Raw genomic sequence first — 26,443 nt, forward strand, 5'->3', positions numbered from 1 at the left:
GTCCTCAGGTGTGTTTACTGCCATGGATATTTATTTGAATCTGTGAAGAAGAGAAAATTTATCTAAATTAAAGTACATATACTTTTGTTTTAAATGAACTGACTTATGAGAGAAAATCTAAATTTTTTGGTTTAGTTTAGTTTCTGGTCAGAAGTTTTATATTTTCCTTTGAAAAACGTGTTTCAAAAATGTACTAAGAAGAAATATTTACCTAAAATTTGCCCGCAATTTTGGTGTTACAAGCATTTAACATTTTCTAATTCACTGCCATTCAGCACACACACACTCAAGATTTAGAGAGAGGGAGTTTGCTTAATTCTTCACCAATGATTGATATAATTATAGAATTTGAGTTGGAAGGAATCTTAGCACCATCTAGTCCTACCCATACTTAAAAAAGAATGCACTACAACAGTGGGGGTAAAATTTAAATAGAAAGGGATCCCTAAGGCTGGATATTGACTTAGAAAACCACAAATTAATGTTATTGACCTCAGATTGCACACTTCCCAATTACATCATAGTCTGGGTCTTGCCACTTGCGGAGGAGTTTGACACTTCTTCGGTACAACATACTCTACTGATTGTCGAGGCGAGGCTTGAAGACCTCTAGTGAGAAGCACCCACAGCCCTCATGGCAGGCCATTCCACTCTGCAGAGCTCTGGTTGTGAGGGAGATTTTCCAGCTATCAGGCCAGAATTGCCTCTTTGTAGCTTCTAGCCATTACTCCTGGATCTGTTGTCCTTCTCCCAAAGGATAGCCCTTCATGTCCTTGAAGAGGGCTCTCATCCCCCCCAGTCTTCTTTTCTCCAGGTTAAACCTCTCCAGTGTCTTCAGCCACTCCTCCGGGACATGTACTCGAGACCCTTGCTCACCTTCTTAGTGTCCTGGACCCCTCTGGCAGCCTAGTGAAGTTTATGGACTCCTCAGAATCATGTTTTTAAATGCATAAAATACAGTGGAGGGATTATGAAGGAGATCGATTATGTGGAAATACGGTCATCAGAGTTTTTTTTTTTAAATGAATTCCTGGACCCCGGGTCAGGAACCATCTGCTGTAGGTAAACTCCAGCTTATCAATGCCCTTCTAAAACTCAGGATCTGAGAACTGAGCACTGAAGAATGCGTTCTGACCAGGGTGGAGTAAAGGGGGCAAGGGAAGGGAACAAGCATTTATGACACGCGTGCTCTGTGCCAGGCACCATACTCGGTGCTTGACAAACATGGATCTCACTTGATCCTCACAACTCTGGGAAGTAGGTGCTGTTATAATCCCATTTTATAGTTGGAACAACTGAGGCAGCCAGAAGTTGTGACTTTACCAGGATCACACAAGTAGTAAGTGCCTGAGGCTGGATTTGAACTCAGGTCTGTCACCTTATTCCAGGAAGGCCAGCCATCACATCACACTATGGACTCATAGTGTGCTCTCGGTCCCCTAAAACAGTGAGATCTTTTTGAGACAAACTGCTTCTAACCCTCCCAATCCACTCTATGAAACTGTTTTTTTGAACCCAAGGGCAACATAAGACTTTACATTTTTCCCTATTGAATTTCATCTGATTAGATTCATCCCAGTCCTCTGCCCTGTTAAGATGTTGAACAGCAGAGCTAACTACAGATCCTGGGACACTCCACCAGAGATCCCCTACCAAGATGACAGTGAGCCATTAGCAGCTACTCTTAATCAGGCCATTCAAACATAATCCTTTTTACTCCCTACTCCCTGGGAATCTCCAAAGAAGCCGCCTTGCTACTGAATAGCAGATGATGTCCTGGAGGTCTTAGCCCTGGGGCTCCAGCCCCAGGGTCCCTGCTGCCTTGTTTGGCAAGTGCATCACCTGGCCCACTCCTTTCTGGCAGGCTTCAGCCAAGCTTCACATTAATCCCTACTCCCCCGGAAATACCACTGCATTTCCCCTCTCTCCAGTTCTGGAGTCATAAATTAATACTGCTGTGCCCCTGAAAAGATCAGCTATTGTGGTGAAATAAGCAGAGTTTCTAGTTCTGCTAGTTAATTCTGTGATCTTTTTAGACCTGAGGTTTCTCATTTGAATGAGAGGGCTGGTCTAAATAATCACCAGCATCCCTTCCAACTCTAGACTTAAATTATTCTACCTTTTCTAAGTTCACATGTTAAGGTTATCTTTAGTGTGTTACAACGCTGGGTTTTTCGTACCCCTTTGCCAGTTTGCAATTCTGCCCCCAAAGCATAACGCAAGTCCTTTGGGCTCTGAGGTGATGTCAAGACCTCACTAGTCTCAGCATCTTCTGACAGCAGCAGCTAAAGTCCCAGCAACCTCTCCCTTGGTTTTCAGAAGGTGGCTGAGGTAGAGAGGTTTACTGCAGTATGGTATATTGTACAATGCCTTCAGACCACCATTTGACACAGTGGAAAGTAAGATTCAGGTTAAAAAATGTTTTTGTTTCAAGAATTTTATTAGCTGTACAGTATATTTATAGTACTGTAGCTTTCACATGTTGTGAAAAATGAATGTCAGAAATCAATGGGTTGGTTTTTGTTTAATTTAGATGTTAGCACAAAAGGTCACAGAATTCTAGGGATTTAATTACTAGCGAGAAAAAATGTTTAGCATGTTACCAATTTCATTTTGTGTACTACATTTTATGGCTTATTTCATGGTTATTGTATTAGGAAAAATGTATATTATCAGAATTAATGTTTTGTTATGAAGAATTGTATGCAGAAAAGTGTATTTCCAGCAATCTATAGCCCTTATTTCTAAATGTGAGCAACAAAGTAAGTAGACTGTTCTTTGTATAGTTGTTTTCTGCAGCTTCTACCTCTAAAGGTAAGTTTAGAAGTTGATTTTCACCTATATAAGTGCATTTGCCTCTCCACCTTCCTACATACCCGAACAATATTTAAAAAATAGTAACTTACTTCAAAGAATTCCAAGATCAGGAAATTAAAGAAATAAAGGCTTGATAGTTTTTTTATGAAAGATTTGTTGTTCAGTTGTGTCCAAATCTTCATGAATCCATATGAGGTTTTCTTGGCAAAGATACTGGAATGATTTGCCATTTCCTTTTTCAGTGGATTAAGGCAAACAGAGGTTAAGTGACTAGCCCAGGGTCTCAGAGGCAAGATTTGAGGCAAGATTTGAACTCAGGTCTTCCTGACTCCCCACCCAGCTACCCAGCTGCCTCCTATTTATAAAGGATAGGGCAAAATTAATTTGCCTATTAATAATTTTTAGAGTCCAATACAAGATTGGTTACTATTTTAGTCTGGCACAGATGTAAAGGACATAATTAGATAAAAGTTATAATGTGGCTACTTATGCTTTTCAGAATGAGTGTATTTAATTATGTAAATATGCCCTGGGGCGAACATCTTTTTTAAAAAACCTAAATAAATAGTCCCCTTGTTCCTGTTTCAAGTGAATCCATGGACAATAAAAAAAAAGTTGCTTTTATTTTAAGATTTGATATTTGTCCTCCCTACTAAATCAAATTCAGTTTTTTGATCTAGTTGATTTTCTGATGAGGATGATATATAGAAACACAGAGAGAAACAGAAGGAAGGCTCACTGAAAAATCGCATTCACATTGAATTCACCATTCATAAATATTTAATTTTTCTCTTCTAATATTTGAGAATGCCAAAGGTGCTGTTACGAGGGGAAAGGGGAGGACAAGAGGAATGTCAGCAAAATTATTAGGTTGTAGCAAAGGCAGTATCACCTCACATCATAGCCATGGATAGATCATAGACTTACAGCAGAAATGGACCTCAGAGGGTCTCTAATCCAACCGATGAAGAACTGAGGGCCCAGGAAGCTAAGTATCTTCTTTAGGGTCACACAGGGTCATTTATCTCAGAGGTAGAACTTTTTTTGTTGTTTGTCAACAAGATTTTTTTTAATTAGCAAAAATTTATTTTCTCTCTTTATTTTCAGCTCCCATGTATGCCCCCCCATCTCCACTGAAGAAAAACAAAACCCTCATAAAAATACATATGGTCAAGCAAAACAAGCCCATGTTGGCTGTATCCAAAAACATCTGTCTCATTCTGTACCCAAGTCCATCGCCTCTGTCAGGATGTGTGTAGTGGGAACGTGAATTTATGGCTAGGGTTATCACTTCATCACCAGTGCTCTGTTACTGAGGTTGATCATTCCATTGATCAGAGTTCTTCCATCCAGCAAAGTTGTTTGCTTTACATTGTTGTTATTGTATAAAATATTCTGGTTCTGCCTGGTTCCCTCTGCATCAGTTCACAAAGTCTCCCCAGTTTTCTCTCTCCTTTTTCTTCTCTTAGAGCACAGCTGTATTCCATCATGTTCATATGCCAAAATCTGCTTAGCCATTTCCTCTTAATGGTTTCCAGTTCAGAGGCAGAGTTGGAATCCCAGTCATTTGACTCCAGAGACAGTACCTGCTACTCCCCCTCTAACTTCTCTGTCTACAGACATTGCATCAGCAGTACTGTCCCATCATGACATTTGTTAAAGCAAGAGATTATGCTAGAAAGTTCAAAAAGACAAAAAGCAGGTCCTGTTTTAAAGAAGTGAAGTCGGGGCAGGGAAAATCCAACACATACACAAATGAGCACATTAAGGGACAATTACCAAGGGAAAGAGCACCTGGGAAGTGGGGGCTGGGAGTCGGAGCAGCTTCTAGGCTGAGCATTGCTGGAAGAGCCCTGAAGAAGTTCTGGGCTCAAATCTAGCCTTTGCCCCTTACCTCTGTGCCACCTTGGGCAAGTCAAATCACCTCTGGGCCTCACTGTGCCCACTTCTGTTTTCCCAGATGTTCTCTAAGGCCCCTTTCAGCCCTCTATGATCCTGTGACTCCCATGGGAGATGACTTGGGCAGCTACACAGAATTAGGGGAATGAATGGTTAGTAGACCAGTTTAGCTGGAATGTAAAATTTATGAAAGGCTCAGTTTAAATGAGGCCAGAAAGGTAGGCAAGAGCCAAATTGTGGAGGCTCTTAAATGCCAGATTGAGGAAATTGCGTTTTATGCCCTAGGCAATGAGCACCTCGAGAGTTTGTTTTTTGGGTTTTTTTTGGGGGGGGGTTCTGCCTATATCTTGTGAAGATTTCTTTTTTGAGATTTTGTCTATGTAAATAAGCAAGAAGCCAACTTTCCCCTCAACTGCCCTCTCTCCCAGCTCCAAGTTCAGCAGCTTCAAAGAGCTGGGGCACAGGAAAACCCTCATAGGCCCAGTTTCTGAAGATATTTAGGGCATGCTATAGGATATGACTCAGGATTATGAAAATATGAAGACATCTACACTGTATCCTTCTCTACACCACCCTCCGACTAGCCTCTGGGAAATTTCCTGACTACTGCTCATCCTGTATATTGAAGGTTCATAGGCAATCGGGTTGTTTTTTTTTATAACCACATGACTCAGTAATATTAAATAAAACTGCAAAGAAGCTGTCACAAACACTGGAGTGGACCAACATGGTTGTCCAGTCACCTCCAAATCCCCTGCGTAGCCTCCCATTTTGTCGGGGGAGAGCCCTGGGGAACAATCCCATACTCCTTGCTCTCACTGTAACATTAGGAGTTGAAGGTTGAGGCTCTCTTTTGGGGTCAGCGACTATAAATACTGGATAGGAGGGGAAATGCGTCAACCAATGCTGGAGAACTGGATCTTGTGGCCTTTTAGGAAACTGTTCTGGCTCTCTATCCAGTTTGGGCTCAGCTCTCAGGACACTAGGCTGGCTACTTTAGAAGTAAACCTCCAAAACTTAAACCAACAAATCCTTCTGAAACTCATTTCTCCCTGACCTCTTGGGCTAATAATTCCAATTTTTGTGGTCCAATCCAGTTTTCCTGCTTCTCTTCCTGCTTTCCACAGATAGGAATTCAGGTCTGGGCATCCACTCAGCTGTCTGGGAGCCCAGTTTCTGCAGCTTTTCCTGCCCATGTGATGGACTGGCAGCTGTAAAGTCTCCCTAGGCATGTGATTCCACAGTTCCAACCCTCACCTTCAGTTGTGGTTAACTGCCTGGCAGTCAGCCACTCCAGCTTCACTAGACAGCAGCCGAACTTGCCAACACTGCCTAATGGGGAGGAAGAAAGTCCAGCCCGACTTTCAAGGCCAAATAAGGAGATGGCAACGCCATCCCATCTGGTACACACTTGTATGATCCAGTCACTGGACTCTTCATGTACAGCCTCCTAGCCCAGAATGAAAATGTACTCCCCGAGGGGCAGAAAAATAGCACGTCAGAGATGAACAAAACTCATGATGAGCGTGGAGAGAAGTGATCTGCCACTCTATTAGTCACCTTTTGTTTCTCCCCAAATTACCATCACTCCAGGGCTCTGCAATAAATTATAATTGCAGGACAGATGGGGGATATGGTGGTAGCCCCCTAGCATAAGAAAGGTAATAATAATAACTACTATATAGTGCTTTAAGGTTTGCAAAGCATGCATTATCTCATTTGATTCTCACAACAACCCTGGGAAGTAGGCACTGCTGTTATTCCCCTTTTACATGAGACTAAGGGTAAGAGAAATTGAAAAATAACTTGCCCAAGATCACACAGCTAGAATAAAGTATCTTAGGCAGGTTCTGAATTCAGGTCTTCCCTGACTCCAAATTTAGCACTCTACCGTACCAACTAGCTGCCACATGTATTTATGAAAGATGACAAACACAGATGTGTGAGTTATCTAGTTAAAACTAGGCCATCTATGGTTGGCCTGGAAGTTACAGGGCAATTGAGAAAAACACACTGATATGTAGAAAGATGAAGCCAGGGGGAAAAATACAGTATTACAAAAACTAGCTGGTCCTATCTGCAGTCATGAGATAGTTGGTAAAAGTGTCTACTGCTCTTGGAGTTCCAGAAAGCACTCTTCCAGAAACTTCTTTCATAAGCATACTGCAGGTCACTATATTTGGAGCTCCAATTATTTTTTTAAAGAAATGATTATTGAGACCCTTTGTTTTTATGTAATATACATTTCCCTCCCCAGAAGTCATCCCCTACAACAAAGAATAAAAAAGGGGGGGGGAAGGTTAGTAAAACTAACTAAGGTATCAAAAAAAAAAGTCTGACATTATCTTCAGTGTTCCACACCCATAGCCTCACACCTTTCCAAAAAGGTAGGTTAAATGATTTCTCATCACTTGATTATTATAATTTCATAACCTCCAATATTGTTTTGTAGTGGTTGTTATGTCCAGTTATGTCATTGTGTATAGTGTTTTCTTGGGTCTGCTTACTTCACTTTGCATCAGTTCGTATGTCTTCCTATGCTTCTCTGTATTCATCACACTCATCATTTCTCAAGGCACTGTAATGTTCAGATTGGAGCCTGACAGATTAGCATCAAGAGTTTATAAGGTAATTATGTTTGAGATCTCATTGACTTAAGTAGCTCCTGGTGCTTAGCTCTTTGAGCCAAGACAAGTGGGCGGACCGTCTCTGCTCCTTATAGTCTTAGAATTGGCAAGAGGTTGAGTGACTTGCACTGGATTATATTGCCATATGTGTCAGTGGTGGTATCTAAACCCAAATCTCCCTGGCTCACAGGCTGGCCCTCTATCCACTACCCCACACTCCCTTCTCATTAGAGAGCTAATGAAGCAGAAATAATGTCTGTGACATGCATTTCAAATCATGTAGCAGAGTGGAGATGCTAGAATATTAGTTCAGAAATGATACTGTGATCATACTTATGTACTTGGGTTAATTGTTCCTTCCTGCCCTTCACCCACAACACAAATCTTGGTATTGGAGGGAACACACGTCTCCTCAAAATGTTGATTTGGTGTCTCTGATGTCTGGTCACTCACACAGTTTTCTTCTGACTTTTCTTCATCCTTAGGGTCATCTGACATCTCTCCTTCCTCTTTGGAAATTGCCAGCTTTTCTAGAGATTCCATCACCTCATTTCTCAGCTCATCTTCAGATTCTTCAAAATTTCTGAAGTATTCAAAAGCAAAAGTTAATTTTATCACATTAAAGCACCAAGAAATAAGAATTCACTGGAGTCAGTTCCCAGGCAATCTCTTCTCTATAAGTTGTATAAACTCTTTCAAGACTCTGAGGTATTACTGAACAAACAGTGGTTTAATAACCTAGAAATACCAGAGTCTGATGTTGGAAGAGTGAAAGATTTAGGGAAAGGAAGGGAGGTTTTCTTCAGCTGGTTAATGATTAGCAATCTTTGTGGAGATGAGAAACCTCTGCAGGGCTTTGTCTATCTGACTTCATGAATATTTTCTAGTAGGTTTTAAGTTTCTTGAGGGTAGGGAATACATCTGATTTATCTGTGTATCCCTTTCCCCACCTACCTCCAAACCTAACACAGTATCTTAGTAAATGTATTCAATAAATGCTTGTTGAATGAATGAACAAAACAATTCTCTTAAAAGTACAAGAGGAGAGTAATGATTTTTGACATTTATATAGCCCTTTAAGGGGAAGAGGAAAAAGCATTTATTAAGTGTCTATTACATGACAGACAGTGTACTAAGGGCTTAATAATATTAAGTCATTTGATCCTTTAAGGTTGGTAAAATGTTTTACATATATTAGCATTTCTAGAGCTCTTGAAGACTTGCAAAGACCTTTACATATTTCATCATACTGGATCCTCATAGCAACACTATGAAGTAGGTGCTATTATTATCCCCATTTTATAGATGAGGAAACTGAGACTGAGTGAAATTAAGTGATTTGCCTTGGGGCTACTCAGTTAGTATCTGAGGCTAGATTCAAAGTCAGGCCTTCCTGTCTCCAAGTCCAACAGTCTATGCACTGTAACACCTAGCTGACTCAGAAAATATTGATTATCTTCTTTGGGCCTCATAAAAATCCTCAAAGTGTTGTTTTTCTCCCTATTTTACTTGAGTCAGACAGCTAGAAAGTGTCTGAGACGGGATTCAAACCCAGATCTTTCAGACCCCAAGTGAAGTACTCTGTCCCTCATACTATGAAGATCTGTGTGTATAAAACTACATGTTCATGTAAACTTTTATAGAAAAACTCATAACAAACTACTCTGGGGCTGTATAGGTGTGCATGGGGCTTACTATACTGCTGACGGAATTAGAGCACTAAGTGGTAGTAAGAATTGAGTGAAACACACCGACTCTATCTTGTAACTCAGTTCTAGAGCTAGCTCAGCTCCCTGTCTATTCAGTTGTCAGTCTAGCCCAATTTCTGTCCTGTAAGAAAACTTTATTCAATTGTGTGACTTGTGAGAAAACCTCATTGTATCGTTTGAACCTAGTCCTGGGTGTCTGGGAAGCTGGACCGCCGTCACCTGCTGCTTAGAGACCCTTAACGAAAGACCTAGGTTATCCAGATCGATGCAAGGAGTTTTCTCATAATTGTCCATCTCAAGCAACTCATATGTCTTATCTGAAAACTGATTCCACACTGATCGATCAGTTATTGTTTCCTGTGCCTTTGATTGAACACAGATACTTGGGAGGAATGGGACACCTCTTCTTCTGATTTCAGGGAATTGCTCCTGTTTTGCTCTTCTCCTTCTAATTTGGAAAATCCCTAATTTTTCCTCCTATTAGAAATTGCCTAATTTTGTATCCTGGTTAATTGTTTTCTTTGAATTAATTGGTCTTATTTGATTAATTGTTTTTAATGTATAAAAATGTCTCCCCCTTTATAAGGATTCCGTGCCAAAGCCAAGGAAGGCTTCGGGTCCCAATTTGTTGGTCAATTGACATGCATTGCTTAATAAATCTATAAGCTCAGCAGCTCGAACCTTTGTTTCCTTAGTCATTTCATCTCTCACCCACTACACTACACTAAGACTTTTGAGACACCTTGTATACATACAATATATATTTAAAAAATTATTCTTTTGAGAGTTTTGTAGCATTCCTTGATAGAATTGGAAACATACCTGAATATCACAAAGCCAGTCTGGGAATCACTTAGCTGGATAATTTACTAAATGACACAAATGGCTTGAATTTTTTTTTTCAATTTCCAACCATTCCCAAGCTCTATTACCCTATTACCCTATCCAGGGTAATAACAGCAACAATAATAACAGTAGCTAATATTTATATAGCTATTTAATATATGCAAAGTGTTTCACCTATCTATCTGACTCTTACATTAACAGCTGTGGTGTAGGTGTTATTATCCCCACTTTGCAGATAAGAAAACTAAGGGTCATAGAGGTTAAGTGATTTACCAAGGTTCAGAAAGCTAGTGTCTTAGGAAAATCTGAACTAGAGTCTTCCTGACTTTGAGTCCAATTCTCTATCCACTTCCCCTGGCTTGGAGAACATGACTCATGGCACCTTTTTCTCTCTTCCATCTCACTTGCAGAGCTATCAAGGAAAGAAACTCTTCTTTTCACTCTCCTTCCTATTTCCTCACTTAAACTGATTAATATTCAGTGTGGGCTGAGAAGTGTTGACCTTGAGTAGGAAGCCTCTCAATGCTGCCATTCTTCTATGGACATCGACAGATGTCTCTCAGAGTCTTTCCCTATGCCTCCCTTTTCAAGATTTATAAAATCTCTCAATAATTGAACATATCAGATAAGCTTGTCATTTAATATTTTAAATTTTAAAATTACAAGTAACTTTTTAATAGTATCCAATACATATTAGAGAACTACAACCAATGATAATGTTCTCACTTAAACATATGTAACCATTACACAGAATTGCCTTGTATCTCACAGAAATGCCCGAAGAAAATTCTAGCTAATAATCTTGTGTATAAGAAAAGACTCAGAGCCTTTTAATCAATGAAATAAAATGCCAGTAATATCTTATCCTAATTAAAAAAAATAAAAACCATATGGGTCTTTCTGATTTATAGCTCTTAGCTTTATATAACTGATAGCATATATTACACATTCAGGGGGAGGGAAACATTACATCATGGCTTAGCCACCAACTAGCTGTGTGACCTTGGACAAGTTCCTTAGCCTCTTCTGGTGGAAGGGATGCTAGGTATAGAATCAGAAGGAACCTGGGTTCCTTCTTCTTCTTTTTTTTTCTGGTCTAGGCAGTGGGGTTAAGTGACTTGCCCAGGGTCACACAGCTAGTAAGTGTTATGTGTTCGAGGCCAGATTTGAACTCAGGTCCTCCTGAATCTAGGGCTGGTGCTCTTTCCACTGTGCCACCTAGCTGCCTCAGGAGCCTGGATTCTTACCTCAACTTGAACATTTACAAGTTATATGACCACAAACAAATCATTAATTTCTCTGAGTCTCAGTTTTCTCACCTTATAGATAGGGATAATAATGCCTGTAGTACCTCTCACAGGGTTCTTCCAAAGCTCAAATGAGATACCATGTGAAAAAATACTACTTAAACTTAGGCTTTTGTTATTGTCCATCAGAGACACGAGCTCTAGTCCTGGGTCAGCCAATAACTAGTTGCATAATCTTGAAAATGAGTCACTTAACTTTTCTGGGTCTTTTTTCTTATCCATAAAATAAAGAATTGGATTAGATAAGTTCCAAGTTCCCCTCTATATCTTTAAAAAAAATCTTTGAATTCTAATTCATAAAATGTAAATTTTGGAAGGGGTAGGCATTTGTTTCTCACTTATCAATGAATCAGTATTTTAAATCTACTCATTAAATAGGCAAAGGCCCAACTGTTATTCCATTCCAAGTACAGACTAATCTGGGTATCAATGTTTAAAACTACTGAACAGATTTTTTTTTAAAGGGAAGGGAAAGGGGGAAAATGCTCATTTAGTTAGAGATATTCTTTTCCATCCCAGTAATGGAACATTTCTACCATTCTTTTATGTCAGTCACTTACGTGTCATCATCATCATCATCATCATCATCATCACCATCATCAGATCTAGGCTCCAGTTGTTTTTCATCCATAACAGTAGCAGAGGTTGGTCCCACCTTCACCTCCTCTTCCTCACTGGGAAGCCAGTACTTTAATGTTTCCACTAATTAAACATAAGGATCAGTTAGCACCTTATTAAAACAAGGAACCTCTACAATTCTCTAAAATTTCCTGTTGTTCCTCTAACATTCTTGGTGACATCACTAATTAATGACTATGAAAAGCCAGCCTCTCTCCCACCCGGCCACACCATTTTTTCTGTGACTATTTCGTAAATTTTTAAAAAGCATTCCTTTCTGACTGGCAAGGAGACTAAAAACACCCAACATCCAATTTTCTCTAATTTGTAAGAAGGGGCTTGGCTACCACCATTTACCTAGATTAAAGCACTTCCATGACAGATGGAATGTTTACCACAGAACCCCCATTTATCAATTCATACCTGAAATATACGATTTCATGACAGCATTTTTAGAGTCAGCATGTTGTAGGAGAAAAAACATCGGGGTAAAAGACTTGTAAAGAACTAATGAGATACTTTATGTAAAACACTTTAAACACCTTTAATACACTATAGAAATGTCAGATACTGTGGTTTTGTGTTAATATAAACATTAATATTATTACTCTCTATAAATTTATTACTGTCAAATCCTATTCGACATGATCTTTATTTGGTTCTTGTGGTAGGTGGCAAGTATTACAATATGTTCAACCTCCCAAAGCAACACTGTTAGGAATAACCTAAATGCTGCATTATCCACACCTGGATCTTCCCCTGCACAGGTGAATTGTGTTGGACATTTAATCCCAGAGTGGCTTTGCCACTAAACAAAAGTCCAAGTCATTCTCCTTTATCATGAATGAACATGTGCTCAGAGAAGGAAGAATATTTTTAATATACTAATAAAAGCCAACCATAACTTGAAATGTGAATCTAGTATAGAAAAACTTTGCCAGGGGTAAATGTAAATTATTGTTTAACTATCTGCCCTACTTGTCTCAGTTAGCACAGTTATTACAGAATTGACAGCACCTCGTTTAAATACATTCTATGTAGAAAGGGAGTTATTCTGTAGCTGGGAGACAGGGGGAGAAGTAGAGCAGCGATGACTAACCATTTCCAGTCTCCTCCCTCTATCCCCTGTGATTTGCATAGAATCCAAGCAGCATGATAGGGGTTTGAGAGGAAAATCCTCACTTCATTCAACTTCATTCAACTCTTCTCGCTGTTTTGGTAAATGGATTCCTCTGGAAATGACTTGCCAAGACCAGGTTATGATGGAAATTAAAAAGAATTTTCTGACCATAACTAAGGTATGAATTAGACTGAGGGAGTCCAACGAGTGGGAAGACAGCTTGTAGTTCAAAGGGATATGTTGTGGTTTCGCTAGCGAGCAAACTTGCTAGCTAGCACTTTTTGTAATTAAAAAGAGCAAAATTGGAGCTTTCCGCTGTGTCCCTGCCAGGATTCCACCTTGAGCTTGATTCCTAGCGGGGCCAACAGCTGCTCGGTAAAGAATATGTGTGGCTTTAAAGAACTTCACACTGGAAAGCAGCTCGATAGCGGCGCCCAGTGGGGAGATGACTTAATAACGGTCGCGTATTGAAATCCAAGAATACGGAAAAACTAACGGCAGTTCGCTGACACCAGTATCAAAAATGTGTTTTGGTTTTCTCTAGATCTCTGTTTTTGTACGTAATCCGTAGTTTTGTATTAGAAAAATCTAGACTATGCGTAATAAGTGTGAGTATGTTAGGAAAATCTTTCTTGCCATTTATTTCACTCTGTGTGAGCTAAACTGTGTGCTTACTAAAGGATGCCTAAGAACACGCCAACAGTATACCTAGAGTAGCTTTTGTGGGAGCCCATGCTTGAGGAGAGCCTTGAGGGTGTTACATGCGAAAGTAATAACTTCTACCTACTCCCAATATTCCATGTCACTTTTTAGGGCATTTCTTCTTTCTCTTGATTTTATTTTAAAATGTGAAAATGATGGAGAAATGAAATAAAATATAATCTGAAGTTCTGCCAAACACTGTGATTAAAGAATTTTTTTCTGATGTCAACCAGTATATTTACTCCCAAGTGGATACTCTGTATAATTTCCTGAAGTACATCCAAAGTGAATCAGTTTGAACATTCCCATCTATGTGGCATACTTGCTACTTAGTTGCAATGAGAGCTGATATAGACCAAGGGAAAAGAAACAGACATATTTCATTTTTAGTTTTAGGAAGACCTATGTTACAGTGGTTCATGAGATAGGCAAGTAAATGAGCTACTGATTGACCACAGAAATGCAAAATTCTTTCCTTTTCATTTTAGGATAATTCCTGTTTTAGCTATATATGCAACTACTTCATAAAGACTGGCTGAGGAAAGAGGTCATCTTCATAATAAATAAGGGGTTTTAACCTTTTTGTGTCAAGGACACCTCTGGGAGTTGGACAAAGTCAGTGGGCCCCTTCTCAGAGTATGATTTTTAAGTGCATAAAATAAAATACACAGGATAAAACAAAGGAATCCAAATCTGTTGAAATATAATTATCAAAATATTTTTTTTAAAAAAACAATATCCTGGACCCCTAAAATCTGTCTTACGGACCTCAGGTTAAGAACCCCTGTTAAGAAGGGTTCCTTTAGACGAATTAAAATGCAGTTGTGAACTAATTGTGTAACTACAAACAGGAATCTATTTATCAAGGTTGATAAGTGTAGTCATCGCCAATAAGATTCATGATCAGGGTCTTCATGAGGTCCTTGATCACTTAAAAATTTGTAATAGCAAATACACAAATAGGATAGAAACAAAGGTGAAAAATACACAAAGACAATGAACATCATTGACCAAAGTATTCAAAATTTCACATTGAATAGATAGGTGCTGTTTGGTAACAGAACATCAAAATGTATAAATATATATACATACACATGATACATACACATGCATTGAACATATATGTCACATTATGCAATATTAAAATGTACTTCTTTTCATATAACTATACTGTTCATCAAGTATGAAGCTGTGTGTAAAAGAAATGTTTAACTTAGCTATAGAAGACATTTTCAAGAATAACATTGACAATTCCCAACATATATGTGTTTTCTACAAGTACTGAGGTGGTTCGTGCTTCCCACTTCTCTGCTCCTTCTGCCTCCCAGTCAATCTATTTTCTCTGGTGGATGAGAGTAGATTATCAGAACATTTCAAATAGGAGTCTATTTGAGCCGTCAGAAGTGTAGCTTAATAATCACTTCAAGGTTTGCAAAGCACTTTACATATGCTACCTCCTTTGATCATCATCATCATCATCATTTTCAGATGAGGCAACTGAGACAGACTAATCACCTTGCCTAAGGTCACACAGCTGGTAAGTGTCTGAGGGAGGATTTGAATTCAGGTCTTCCTGACTCCAAGTTCAGAGCTCTATCCATTGTACAGCCTAGCCATTTGGTAAAGAAGGCCTTCAGCTATACTGGCTTTTGCTAAATCCCTTGGTATGTAAAGTTAAAATTGAAAAGGCTTTTGACACAGAGATCTGGGAGGGATTTGAAGGAAGTCATAGAATCACAGTTCAAAGGATCATAATTCGAAATATGGAAGGGACTTCAGAGGACTTCCAGCCCAAACCCCTTATTTTACAAATGAGGAAACAGTCTTAGGGAAGTTGCCCAATATCACATAGGTAGTTAGCATCAAATAGGATTTAAAATCAAAAAGGATTTTAACCCCGATTCTCTGACTGCAGTGCTCTTTCCATTGTGCATACTCAAGTAGAGTTGTGAGATTTCATTTTAATAGAAATTCATCAAGACTGATTTGTTTTGGGGCAGCTAGATGATGCAGTGGATAGAGCACTGGCTCTGGAGTCAGGAGGAACTGAGTTCAAATAAGACCTCAGACACATAACACTCACTAGCTGTGTGACTCTGGGCAAGTCACTTAACCCCAATTGCCACACATACACTTGTTTTGCTGAACAATGAAAAACTTTTTTTTGTTGTTGTGGTTCATTTATTAGTTATGTCCAACACTTTGTGACTCCATGGACTATATAGCATGCCAGGCCCTTCTATCTATCCTTCACTATCTCTTAAAGTTTGTCCAAGTTCATGTTTGTTGTTTCTATGATACTATCTAGCCATCTCATCCTCTGCTGTCTCCTTTTCTTTTTGCCTTCGATCTTTCCCAACATCAGGGTCTTTTCCAATGAGTCTGATCTCATTGTGTGGCCAAAGTATTTAAGCTTCAGCTTTGAGTATTTGACCTTCCAGTGAGTAACCTCAATTAATTTCTTTAAGTATTAACCGATTTGACCTCTTTGCTGTCCAAGGGATTCTTAAAAGTCTTCTCTAGCATCATAATTTGAAATAATCAATTCTTCAGTGCTCAGTTTCCCTTAGTCCAACTCTCGTAGCCATACATTACTACTAGAAAAGATACAGATTTGACTATATGAATCTTTATCGGCAGGGTGATATCTCTGCTTTTTAGTGTGCTGTCCAGATTTGCCATAGCTTTCCTTCCAAGGAGCAAGTGTCTTTTAATTTCATGGCTGCAGTCACAATCTGCAGTGATCTTTGAGCCCAGGAATATAAAATCTGACACTGGGTAAGTGTGAAAAAGGGGTAAGTCTTTTTGGCTAATCTCCTCACACAATCCATTTCAGGGCATCCTAAATGCTCTGAAACCTCCTTTTGTCCTCACTAATTGTCAGGTCAAGTCAACAAACTATTAATGTACCTACTCTTCGCCAGACACTGTGCTTTCCAAAGAAAGAAAACAAAATAAAGCAAAAAACAAAAAAAATGAAAAACACTCCTTGCTCTCAACAAGCCCTGTAATGGAAGAAAACACACAAACAACTATATACAAACAATATATTTAGAGAATAAGTTGAAGATTAATCCTGGAGGGAAGGCACTAAGTTTAAGGATGAGTAAGAAGGACTTTCTGCTACAAAGACAGAAGGTGAGAATTTAGCTGAAACTTGGAGGAAGTTTGGAGGTGAGAAATAAGAAGTGAGTGAATGCTGAGATGGGAGACATGTAGTAAAAACACCCTGAGATCAGAAGATGGAGTATATTGTGAGGAACAGTAAGGAGGCCCAGTGTCACCGGATTTCAGAGCACATGGAGAAGAAAAAGATGTTAGAAGACTGGAAAGTTAGGAAAGGGCCAAGTATGAAAGACTTTAAAAGACAAATAGAAGATTGTATATTTGCTCCTGGAGGTAGTAGGGATTGTAGGAAGGTGGTGGTATGTTAGGACCTAGAAGAGCCCAGTTCTCCCTCCAACATCCCAGTGCAAGTTCTAAAATTGTACTAAAATGAACAATGATAAAAGAGAGAGAGAGAGAGAGAGAGAGAGAGAGAGAGAGAGAGAGAGAGAGAGAGAGAGAGAGAGAGATCAGCTACAACTCTCTCCATGCAGTCCAGAAAAGGATTGGAAGAATCCTTTGGAACTACAGAGTGGAAATAAAAGTAATCTAGGGGGAAAACAAAGTGAAAATCAGCCCAGTCCCACAGCAACTTTTAGGGATAAACCAGCACCACAAGTGTGAAGTGTGACACAGGGTCTTCATCCTCATCCATGGGGAAAGACAGGCTGGGGCCATTCTTGACACAGCAAGCAGGAGGCCCATGATAAAGCTGGCATCCAGGTAGCCTTGGCCTGAACCATAGCCCGAGGCAATGCCAGACAACTCTTATAGAAAGCGGGGCCTAGTTTTAACCACCAAACTCAAGGTCAAACTGGGCCTACCCATCTGACCTGGGAGTACGGAAGCAGAGTCTAATCCAAGCACAAACCCTGCAATTCCAAAACTAAGGCTGGAGATAGAAGTAAATGAAAAAAAAGAAAACACTTTGGATGGAGAGAAACCCAAAGGGTAAATCCAGCAGAAGAGAGAAAATTCTAAAGTTCAAGTACAGCCCTGGAGAAAAAATTATCCCTTGGAATGGTCATACAAAATCAATACAAATTCTAGACGAAGGCTTCTCAATCATTTTCTGTGGCAGCCATTTTCATATGTGCTACATTCTGTTGCCTCCTTTTAAATGCTGAAATCACTTTCCTATTACAGCTTCTGGCTAATGCTAACAAATGAACAGTGGTTGAATAAGCCATATGCTCTGTGGTCAATATTACATGGTGACCCACCTTGGGAATAACAGGCAATTTCTCCATAAAAGGCATCCCTTTCCGGAAGATAACTAATGTTAATAGCTTGTGAATAGCTCCTATTTTTCAGACAATTTTCTTGCTGGCCACTCTTGTCACACTCAGCTCGAGAATGGGGCCTCTATGAATCGGGCAGGGACCTTCCAGTAGAGATTGGCCCAATATAGTCTGGAAGCGAGTAGGTGCTTAAACTGGCTAGTCTGAGATCTTCCATTCAATTCCTCTTCTCTGTTCCTCAAAACCTCTGCATAGCTTTTCCCATTCTTTTCTCCTTTCCTTCAGTCTCAGAGAATGCAATAGTACTCCTTGTAAAAGTTAACTCTCCATTTTTGTACTCTTTCACACTCTATAAATAGAGTTGCCTGGCCTGAAAGACTCATCTTCATGAGTTCAGATCTGGTCTCAGACACTTACTAGCTGTGTGACCCTGGCCAAGTCACTTAACCTTGTTCGCCTCAGTCTTCTCATCTGTAAAATGTGCTAGAGAAGGAAATGGCAAACCACTCCACTATCTCTGCCAAGAAAGCCCCAAATAGAGTCATGAAGAGTCAGACATGACTGAAACAACTGAACAACAACACATTCTAAAACACTGCTTTATCAATTATTCCCTTTCCAGGTCTGTTGTTTTCCCTACTGCCTGCTGTTCTCAGCTCTCCTCTGTCCTAAAAATCTCTTCACTTGACCTTACCATCCCCTCCAGTTATCAGCCTCTGTCTTTTCTGCCCTTCATTTCTAGGTATCTAAACAGAGCAGTGTATACTCACTGCCTCCACTTCCTCTTCACAAACTCATTCCATTTCCCCCTGCAATCTGGCTTTCCTGTAAATGAGTTAGTGACAGCTGGATGTCACTGGCCTCCAGGGATGACACACTGAGTCAACTAGCAACAAGGAGCTTTCATCCATTAAGAGGTATCAATTTTGGGGTAGGATTCCTGGCATCCCAGCGAGAGATTTGGCCTCCTGCCTTCACATTAGTCTGTCTGATGAGAAGAGAAGAGTGCCTGGGCTGGACTGTAAGTCCAATTAGTACAAATAATAATGAATTCGTACTATTAGAAGTCATAATCATCTAAAATATGGTAATTGGTTCCAGTCCAATGGAAATATGAAGTGTGAATTTGAACAATTTTATTTCAAGGGATTAATTATTCACATTAATCAGGAACTAGCTGTACCATCATATTTACCTTACAGCCAAAGTTCAACAAAGGCCTAGAGCTCAGAGTTCTTAATCTGGGGAGTATTAAACTTGGAAGAGGAAAAAGTCATATATCTATTTCACTATAACTCACTTCCTTTGTAATTCTATACATTTTTTATGATTTTAAAATATTATTCTAAGAAGGAGTACATATGCTCCACTGGACTTCCAAAAGGGTCCATGAAGAAAAAAAAAAGGTTAGGAACCCTTTGCCTACAAGTGCATAGGCATCCAGTTAGTTATGACTTCATCTGGGAAAGAAAAACCTTTATGAAAACCTTGTTTTTTTTTCCCTCTCACAGCCCTTGTAGAGGATTGTTAAAAGACACACACAGAGAGAAAATCATTCTGGTAATTGGTTTTTAAGAAAAATGCCCATAAGCATCATTTCATCAGATAAATAGCTTGAAAGAGGTATTAGATTTTCTATTTAGTTTTTGTGGGGTTTGGAGAAAAACTCCAGCCTGTAGCTCTCCAAGACATCTAATAAAGAAAAAGTAAATCTTTAGGAAAGGGATGCAAACCAGCTTGCCCAGTCCCAGAGAGCTGGTGCTCTGGTCTTCTACCCATAGACAAAAAGAATTAAGGAAGTGTTCAAGAAAACCTCAGGGTCCAGGAATCAAATATGTACAGTCAAAGCTTTCCCATGATGCTCAAAGCCTTGTAACTACCCAAAGCAGCCATCAAAGAAAATATCCACATGATTGTGCTCTTTCATCAAAAAGCCTCTAGAGAAATTGTCAGTGAAATTGTCCACCTGAAGATGCAGGGTTATCAAGTAATCTATTTCATGGGCAACTGCTGCAATCATCAACACCTGGAATGATGAATCCAGAAGGGATTTTTTTCCCCCAGACCTTTTCTAAGAAGTATAAGATCTAGAAGTCAGTGGTGGAGGTTGGGGCAGGGTGTGAAATCATTCACATTATCCCTAGCAACATTTTGCTAGGGTTTTGCAAAAACAAAACAAAACAACAAAACACATGCAAAAACACTGATTTTTTCCTTCCCTCCCTACCCCATTTACCTCTCCTGAAACTTGGCTTTGAAGGCTACAGGTCAACACCATAAGGAAACTTCTGCTCCTTCTCTTCTGATTCCCCTATTTTCTGCCCAACTTCTACTCAGGGCAAAAAACATTAGAGCAGATTCTAAGAGTCCTGAACATATGCTGGCAGTCATACTTTTAATTCAGTGTTAAAGAGGTACTAAAGAATCATAATCCCTAATGTTGCTTTCTTTTCTTCAAAAAAAAAAAATCAAACAACCAAATGCCAACACAAGTCAGAATATATAGGAACTTTATATTAGAAAGACAGTTATTCTTGTCCCAGCCTTATCTCTTACTATGTGCAACAGGGCAGTTTGGGATAATATATATGTATCTATATAGTATATCATAACATAACATAATATTATATTATGTTATATTAATTATATTGTATTATATATGGTGAGAAAGAAAATTGAATTTGTCATCAAAAAGCCTGGGTTGAAATCCCAATTTGGGTGCTTACTAGGTATGTGACCTTAGTTAAGTCATTTAAGCTCTCTGGGCCTCAGTTTTCTTATCTGACATTCTCTAAGGTACCTTCAAGCTTTATAATCCTCTTTTTTCTCTCCAGACAATCCACTCCAGCTATATTGGTTTATTCGCTGCCCCCCAGAGAATATCTGGAGGCAGCCTGGAGGAAGAGGAACATTGCAGGAACTTAAGGAAATCATTCCTAACACCCAAGTAGTGGTCAAGAACAAGGCTTTACTACAATAGTCGTTTTTCAGTTGTATCTGACTCTTGATAACCTTATTTGGGGTTTTCTTGGCAAAGATTTCCTTCTCCAGCTCATTTTACAGATGAACTGAGGCAAACAGGGTTGTAAGTGACTTTCCCAGGGTCACACAGCTAATAAGTGTCTAAGTCCAGATTTGAACTCAGGTTTTCCTGATTCCAGGCCCAGTGTTCTATCTACTGAGCCAACTAGGTGCCTCCACTACTAGTAGTAATAGTACAATATTTACTATAATATTTCAAGAGAGAGAGAGAACTGAGGCTGAAATTTAGACTTGAGACTTCTTTCCCTAGACAATAAGTTTCAGAGAGTGTGTGTGTGTATCTACATACATGTAGGTGTATGTATATCTATGTATATGTACATACACATATTATACACACACACACACACTCAATTGTGAAAACAGAATTTATGGCCTGAACAGCAGAAATAATTGGCAGAATACAAAAACATCCATGGTGGCAAGCCTCACCAAAGAAACGAAAGATAGAATCAATGGTTGGGAATGCAAATACAGGGAAGTGAAGGACAATTAAAGAAGAGATAGAAAAAAACAATAACATTAAACTAAAGTATGATCTTCCTACAAGGAAAACATATTGATCTCAAAGACAGGATGAGAAGAGAACTTAAATATGGTAGGTCTCTCAGAAGAACACTACAAGGCAAAAAACCAGAACACTATAATGCAGGGAAGAATAGAAGAAAACCCACAGAACTTCTGAACACAGAACACCAAGTGCCAGTTGAAAGAATCTACAGATTGCCTCCAAACAAACAAAAACAAATGCTATGCTGCAAACTCCAGGGCATGTGGTAATTAAATTTAACAATAACACTGAAAAATAATACATTATACAAGTGATGAAGAGAAAGACCTTCAAATAGAGAGGGGAAAAAATTGAATAACACAAGACCTACCAAAAACCACAGTAGGAAACAGAATAATGCGTTCTAAAGAGCAAAGGAGCTCAAGATAAAACTCAAGGTGACCAACCCTGCAAATCTGAGCCTCCCTAGTTATGAAAAAAAGACGGATATTCAATTAAAAAGCACATTCTTTTTTTCATTGTTGTTGCTGTTGGCGAGGCAATGGGGTTAAGTGACTTGCCCAGGGTCACACAGCTAGTAAGTGCCAAATGTCTGAGGTCACATTTGAACTGAGATCCTCCTGACGCCAAGGCCGGAGCTCTATCCAATGCGCCACCTAGCTGCCCCCTCAAAGCATTCTTAAAAAGAAAAACAAATCTGAAGAAATGATTTGCTTCTCACTCACCAGACACACAAATACAAAAAGCAAACCAATACAGCATCCAAGGATGGCAGCAGCAAAAACAGAAGAACAAGCGAGAAACTGGCGAGATGCACATGAGGAGCAAGGCTGGCAGCCGAGGCCCGGTGGCAATGATGGCGGAGGAGCGAGGAGCGAGGCTGGCAGCCGAGGCCCGGTGGCAATGATGGCGGAGGAGCGAGGAGCGAGGCTGGCAGCCGGCCCGGTGGCAATGATGGCGGAGGAGCGAGGAGCGAGGCTGGCAGCCGAGGCCCGGTGGCAATGATGGCGGAGGAGCGAGGAGCGAGGCTGGCAGCCGAGGCCCGGTGGCAATGATGGCGGAGGAGCGAGGAGCGAGGCTGGCAGCCGAGGCCCGGTGGCAATGATGGCGGAGGAGCGAGCCTGAGACAGGGAGAGCTAAACCTCACAACGCCCTGCCTATGGACAAAGCTATGTGTTTTTCTGAGATTCAGTTACATAATGGTAGGGTACAACAAAGGGGAAAGGGGAGGAAAAACACAAATGGGAATAACTGCTGTTCCCTAATGAGTCCAAGGACGCAGTTCGGTGGCTCAGTGGACAGAACACTGGGCCTGGAATCAGGAAGACCTGAGTTCAAAACTGGCCTCTGTGACTGAATGATGAATCAATTTATTAATCGTGCTAGCAGTAATTAATAAAAGGAGTCAGTGGACCTCTCGAATGCCAAAGATCCCTTATGGAACCCACTCAATGCTTATATGCCTTTGAAAGAGTGGGTGTTCCTGAGAGCAGCAATCTGCGTTGATTAACAAGTAATGAGAGGCTGAATACTATAATGGAGGTGGGCTTATTCTAAGGAGGGTCTAGGGGACGTGACTCTGACCACTCAGTCTTGGTCAAAGAGATTTATCTATACCCATATCACCCCATTTAGGGCAATCTAGACAAAAGGGGGAGTCCGCTTTTACCTAGTGAAATACTATGGGCTGGAATATATCCATTCACCTAAAATAAACTTTCTTTACCTTTTGATCAGACCTGAGTTTTCCAGTTGGGTCATTTTCACCCAAGATTTCATCTCATTACGAGCCCTGCACTTCCAAAGCTGCCTGAATAACCTACAGGGGCTGATTTCTAAATGATGAAAAGGAAGGGAAAAACTGTAGTTCTAATTCAATAATTGGCTATTAATATAGGATAGAATAATCATTTCTTTCATCTCAGACATTTACTAGCTGTGTGACCTTGGGCAAGTCACTTAACCTCTGTTTGCCTTAATCCCCTGGAGAAGGAAATGGCAAACCACTCCATTATCCTTTCTAAGAAGACCCCATGGACAGTAGGATAATGGGGTCACAGAGAGTCAGACATGACCGAATGGCTAAACAATAACCAAGTCAAAGGCTAACAACAAAGGGCAGATAACTCCTGTAGTCTCTCTGGAGACGAGCCTACAAAGAATGGGCGAGGAGACAACAGAGGAGGGTTCGGAAAGGGGGGAGAAGGGCAGAAAGCTGGTTTCAGGGGTGGGAGGAGGTAACACTGACGAATGCTACCATGGGAAAAGAGAGATATTCTACAAAGGGAGATGGGGATCTTAACTATGGGTTTAATCTGAGGTGATCTGGTGCTTAGAAAGACAATTCACCCTGGCTCACAATAAGGGGAATCAGAGCAGCTGGGGACAACTGACTTAGAAGAGTAGGAAGGTATGGATCCAGGGAGGAGATTTCAAAGCAAATGGGGGAAAAAAAATTACCAAGAGAAGGGCAAAGGTCTATAACGAATTGCACAATCAAGGAGAAAATTCCTACAATGAGGCAATATCCTCTTTATCACTTGGAGGAAATTATATTCCTAAGAGTGGGGGACAATAGAAAACAAGGGGACGGAGGGGAGGCAGCAGATAATAACAATAACATAGAAACTGTTTAGAAGAAGGGGCCCAAAATAAACACCTTAGAAGCTTTACTTGTTTATGGGCTACTGTGAATCCTTTATGTTTTATGCATTAAATCTGTGACACAAAATAAAGGTATCTTATATACGAAATGCAAGTATCTTATATCTTACCTTCAGTTTTATGGGACCTGGGGTCCTTTACCTATATCTGTGGAGACCTAGACACAAACTAGATTCTAAAGTTCCCAGAGGAAATTCTGCATGGAGGCAAAATGTATCAGTTATGCTTACGGCACAGGTTACTTAGATTGAACCTAGATCATGTAAGCTCGGAACCTGGGACTCCGGACCATAGCTTATATTTGTTTATTAGCTTGCTTGAGAAAGCCAGAGTAGGAAAATCAAACTCCCATAGTTAGATGAATTCCCTTTAAACACTGGAAAGGAAGGATTATTTTCCTAAAAATAAACTGAAGTGCTAAATAAAAGTTCTTCAGAGCATAGGCTCAGATTCTTGTTAAAGATTGCTGGAAGAAATTCTGGGCATCGTGATAGATTGATTTTGCCCACTAGAAAGTAATTGGAGATCACTCAGTGGCTCCCAGAATGCCAACTGAGCTCCAAGATATCAAATACAAGGTTACCAATTCTATTTATCCTACTAATCACAATCTGTCATTTGACTAGACAAAAAGAAAACAAACCCACCCTACTTGTAAATTTACAGGTCTATCGTACAATGTGCAGCAAAAGAAATTTCCAGAAATGTTAGAAACTTTCCCACTTGTTTCTCCACTCCATAGATTTTTTTTTAAAATCACCTTATTGTTCTGACAGGTCTCTGGCCAAAGTCCAGAGGGGGCAGTTATGGTCTTAATGATAAACTTCATACCAAACTCTTGTTCATTTGCAGAAAAGGAGTCACTGGCCAGCTCTGCTGCTGCTAACATATTCATTAGTGTCCCTGGTGATTCCTGTTTCCACTGCTTCCTATTATCTGAAACGTCTTCAATTACAATAACCTGGCCATCTGGAAGAAGAAGTGTTAACAGGAAAACAAAATTAAAATAACTTTTTTTCTTGCTTCTTAACAGAATCACAAAATATTACAGCTGGAAAGGGTCCTTTCTCATTTTACAGAATAGGAAGCCAAGTACAGAGAAGTAAAGTGATCTGGTGAAAGACACACACACACACACACACACACACACACACACCCACATATACACACACCAAAAACCACAGTAGGAAACAGAATAATGTGTACTAAAGAACAAAGGAGCTCAAGATAAAACTCAAGGTGACCAACCCTGCAAATCTAAGCCTACCTATTAATGAGAAAAGGTAGATATTCAATTAAAAAGAGATACTCAAAGCATTCCTAAAAAGAAAACCAATTATTTGCTTCTCATCCATCAGATATAAGAAGAAAATAGAAATTGTAGATCTAGAGATGAAAGAAACTTCAGAGGCTGTTGGATTGAATCCCCTTACTTTGTAAATGAGAAAATGAATCACAGAGAAGTTAAGTGAATTAATAATAATCATAGCACATTAAGATGTGCAAAGTACTTTACAAATATTATCTCATTTGAACCTTGCAACAAGCCTGAGAGGTTAGATGCTATTATTATTCTCATTTTATAGATGAGGAAACTGAGGCAAACAGCAATTAAGTGATGTGCCCAGGGTTACACAGCTAGTAAGTGTCTGAAGCCAATTCGAACTCAGGTCTTCCTGACTCCAGGCCCAACTCTCTGTGTACTATGGTGCCACCTAGCTGCCCACAAGGCTAATAAGTGTCTGAGGCAGGATTTGAACCCAGGTTTTCTTGATTCCAAGTCTAGCTGTCTAACGAACATAACATCTTGATTTTTGAGATGCAGAAAATTACCAAAAGAAGCTAACTTTAAATTATTATTTTTTCTTTTTTATATAAATTTATTTATTTTTAGTTTTCAACATTTACTTCCACAAGATTTTGAATTCCATATTTTCACCCCATCTCCCCCCTCCCCCACCCCAAGATGGCATGCATTCTGAATACCCCTTCCCCTAGTCTGCCCTCCCATCTTTCCCCCCCGCTTCTCTTATCTCCTTCCCCTTCTATTTTCCTGTAGGGCAGGATAGACTTCTGTACCCCATTTCCTGTATTTCTTATTTCCCAGTTGCATGTGGAAACACACTTTTTTAAACATGTGTTTTTAAAACTTTGGGTTCCAAATTTTCTCCCTTCCTCCCCCCCCACCCTCATTGAAAAGGCAAGCAACTCAATATAAGTTGTATATGTGCAGTT

The 26,443-nt window shown here is 39.8% G+C and overlaps 1 protein-coding gene across 2 annotated transcripts in view; it reads right to left on the bottom strand.

The window, feature by feature from the left end:
- Positions 1-3,562: 3,562 nt before the first annotated feature.
- The window catches only part of NEK5 (NIMA related kinase 5), a 114,190-nt gene continuing 91,309 nt past the window's right edge, over positions 3,563-26,443 (bottom strand). Inside the window, exons 20-23 of one of the 2 annotated variants that reach the window (XM_020970021.2) lie at positions 25,040-25,177; positions 11,766-11,907; positions 7,797-7,926; positions 3,563-4,491 (exon numbers count right to left, since the gene is read on the bottom strand). In XM_020970021.2, the coding sequence (XP_020825680.1) occupies positions 4,474-4,491; positions 7,797-7,926; positions 11,766-11,907; positions 25,040-25,177 (428 nt within the window). In that variant the 3' untranslated portion in view covers positions 3,563-4,473. Of the gene's footprint in view, positions 4,492-7,014; positions 7,927-11,765; positions 11,908-25,039; positions 25,178-26,443 lie in introns of those variants that run through there. The other variant, XM_020970019.2, reaches the window with a different exon arrangement.

Source organism: Phascolarctos cinereus, unplaced genomic scaffold, assembly GCF_003287225.1.
Source record: "Phascolarctos cinereus isolate Bilbo 61053 unplaced genomic scaffold, phaCin_HiC Scaffold_726;HRSCAF=1367, whole genome shotgun sequence".
In the NCBI taxonomy this organism is placed as follows: Eukaryota; Metazoa; Chordata; class Mammalia; order Diprotodontia; family Phascolarctidae; genus Phascolarctos; species Phascolarctos cinereus.